The sequence below is a fragment of the Suncus etruscus genome, chromosome 7 (assembly GCF_024139225.1).
Source record: "Suncus etruscus isolate mSunEtr1 chromosome 7, mSunEtr1.pri.cur, whole genome shotgun sequence".
NCBI classification, from domain to species: Eukaryota; Metazoa; Chordata; class Mammalia; order Eulipotyphla; family Soricidae; genus Suncus; species Suncus etruscus.
Window position 1 is genome coordinate 30,857,312 of NC_064854.1, and position 2,752 is coordinate 30,860,063.

General features: G+C 37.3%; 1 protein-coding gene across 1 annotated transcript in view; it reads left to right on the top strand.

Annotated features, from left to right (window-relative positions):
- Nucleotides 1–2,752, top strand: part of LOC126014220 (ankyrin repeat domain-containing protein 26-like) — a 263,129-nt gene that overhangs the window by 27,591 nt on the left and 232,786 nt on the right. Inside the window, exon 10 of the mRNA XM_049777540.1 lies at nt 2,513–2,639. Coding sequence (XP_049633497.1) covers nt 2,513–2,626 — 114 coding nt within the window. The 3' untranslated portion in view covers nt 2,627–2,639. The remainder of the gene's footprint in view (nt 1–2,512; nt 2,640–2,752) is intronic.

Consider the following 2,752-nt stretch of genomic DNA (forward strand, 5'->3'; position numbering starts at 1 on the left):
ACATGTAACCAAATCCTGCATGACAGAAGAGTACCAGCTAAAAAAGACCCCAGGAGAAAAACCCCAAGACACATCCTAGTCACAATGATGAATCCCACAGATAGAGATAGAATACTGCAAGCAGCAAGATCAAAGAGGGAAATTACATTCCAGTGAGCATCCTTGAAATTTACAACAGACCTGTCACCAGAAACACTCAAGGCCAGAAGGCAGTGGTGGGATATAGTGACAAAACACTATGAAATCAATGCTTCACCAAGAATACTGCATCCAGCAAAACTCACTTTCAGGTATGAAGAAGTATACATGGTTTCACAGATATACAACAGCTCAAAAACTTTACGGACTCAAAAGCAGCCTTAAAAGAAAAACTAAAAGATCTATTCTAAAGACAAGACAGAACAAAAAACACAGCAAACTTCTACACAAAGTTGGCAATAAGTCCCATGACAATTATTTCTCTCAATGTCAATAGACTAAATGAACCCATAAAGAGGCACAGAGTGGCGAAATGTATCAAAAAATTGAAGCCAACCTTCTGCTGCCTACAAGAAACACACCTGAATAGTCAGAATAAACATAGACTCAAAATCACAGGCTGGAGGAAAATTATTCAAGCAAACAACACCCTTAAAAAGAGGGGGTGGCCATGCTAATATCAGATGACACAAACTTTATACTCAGAAAAGTTGTAAGGGACAAAGATGGATACTATGTAGTAATCAAGGGATATGTACAGCAGGAAAAAATCACTCTCCTAAACATATGCACCCAATGAGGGAACAGCAAAGTATTTAATACAATTGTTGACAAATCTGAAAAAAAAAGATATCAATAATAACACAATAATTGTGGGAGACCTCAACACAGGCTTGTCAACACTTGATAGGTCAAACAAATTAAAACCCAATAAAAATCTACTAGACCTGAAAAGAGAAATGGAGAAAGAGGCCTAGTATATATATATATATATATATATATATATATATATATATATATATATATATATATATATATATATATATGACAATCCATCCTCAGAAACCTGGATACACATTCTTTTCCAACGTACATGGGTCATTCTCCAGGATACACCACATGCTGGCACATAAAACATACCTCCATAAAATCAGGAAGATAGAAATTTTGCAGACTACCTTTGCTGACCACAAGGCTCTGAAGTTAGATGTGAACTACAAAGGGACACAGAAGAAAAATTTAACATCTAGGAGAGTATGAAGTTGAGGAGGGGTATAAAGGGGAAACATTTATTTGTAAAGCACAAGGTGGGAATATATTCACATAGCACTGCCAGGTATGAGTCCCAACAACTGAAAAACAAAAACGATGCAAGATGGTTATAAAGTCAGTCAAGATGAGAGATTATTAATAAAGTACAATTGATATGGTAAGATTAAGTGAGATCAGGTAAAAAATATATTGGAGGAGAGGGTTGTGGGTGATAGCATAATGAGTATCATGTTTTGCCTTGCATGCGGATAACCCACGTACGATCACCTGTATCCTCCCCAAGCCTGCTAGGAATGATTTCTGGGTGCAGAACCAGAAATAATTGCTGAGAACCACCGGGCATGGCCCCAAAACTGAAAGAAAACAAAGTAGCATAGGGGCTGGAGTGATAGTGCCTCAAGTGGACACTTGTCTTTATATGACTGGTTGAAGAACCCCAGCATCCATATGGTCCCTTGAGTTCCACTGGGAGTAACTTCTGAGCCTAGAACCAGAACAAAGTGACCATTGAGCATCAGGAGGTGTAGTCTTCAAACAGTAACAAAAATCTAATATATTTTATTTGGGGGGCGGGGTCATACCCAGCAGCGCTCAGGGGTTACTCCTAGCTCTGAGCTCAGAAAATCACTCCTGGCAGGCTCAGGGGACCATATGGGTCCTGGGTCGGCTGCATGCAAAGCAAAAACCCAACCCTTGTTTTTCTCCCCGGCCCCTATATATTATTTTAAATGCAAATGATGAAAGCTGTATCTTTGGTGGGAGGGCTAAAGTGGTAGTACAGTAAGGCTTTTGCCTTTAATGTGGCTAGTCTGGATTAGATGCCTGACTACCCATATGATTCCCAAGCCTGTCAGAAGTAATTACTGAGCAGGGAGCCAGGAGTAACCTCTGAGCACTGCCAGGAGTAGCTGAAAGCTAAACACTTAAAAAAAACAGTAATTTTAGTTTGTTTATAATTCGATGCCTCAATAAAAGTGATTCAGAAAAAAATTAAGATACCCAAAAAGCAGAATTAAATTTTAAAGGAGGTTCTCCTTTGTAAACAGCTTTTTCGTTTTAAGTCTTCAACTAGTGTTTTTACCTGGAACCTTTTTATGAAATTTAAAACATGTATATTTACTAGATTATTTCAGAAGTGAATATTTACATATATTTATGAGGGTATATTAAGATTGTATATTTTACAACCTTGAGAAAAATGTTAAAGTACATTGAAAAATGGGCATTTGTTTTTTCTGAAGGTGAGCTTTTGTTTTTATAGGAAAGATCTATAAGGCCAGCAGTTGAACAGGAAAAAAATAATATTGATACTATTGAAAATGTGTCACAAGCACAAACAAAGAATGGCAATTTGCCATGTGTTGATGAAGCTTAGAAAACAATATTTGGTAATTTAGTGTGAAGTATTCTTCTTATACTTAAATGGTAATAGAAAAAAGTTTGAAGTGGGCCAGGAAGATAGTACAGTGTGTAGACACTTACCTTGCAGGTGACTGACTCA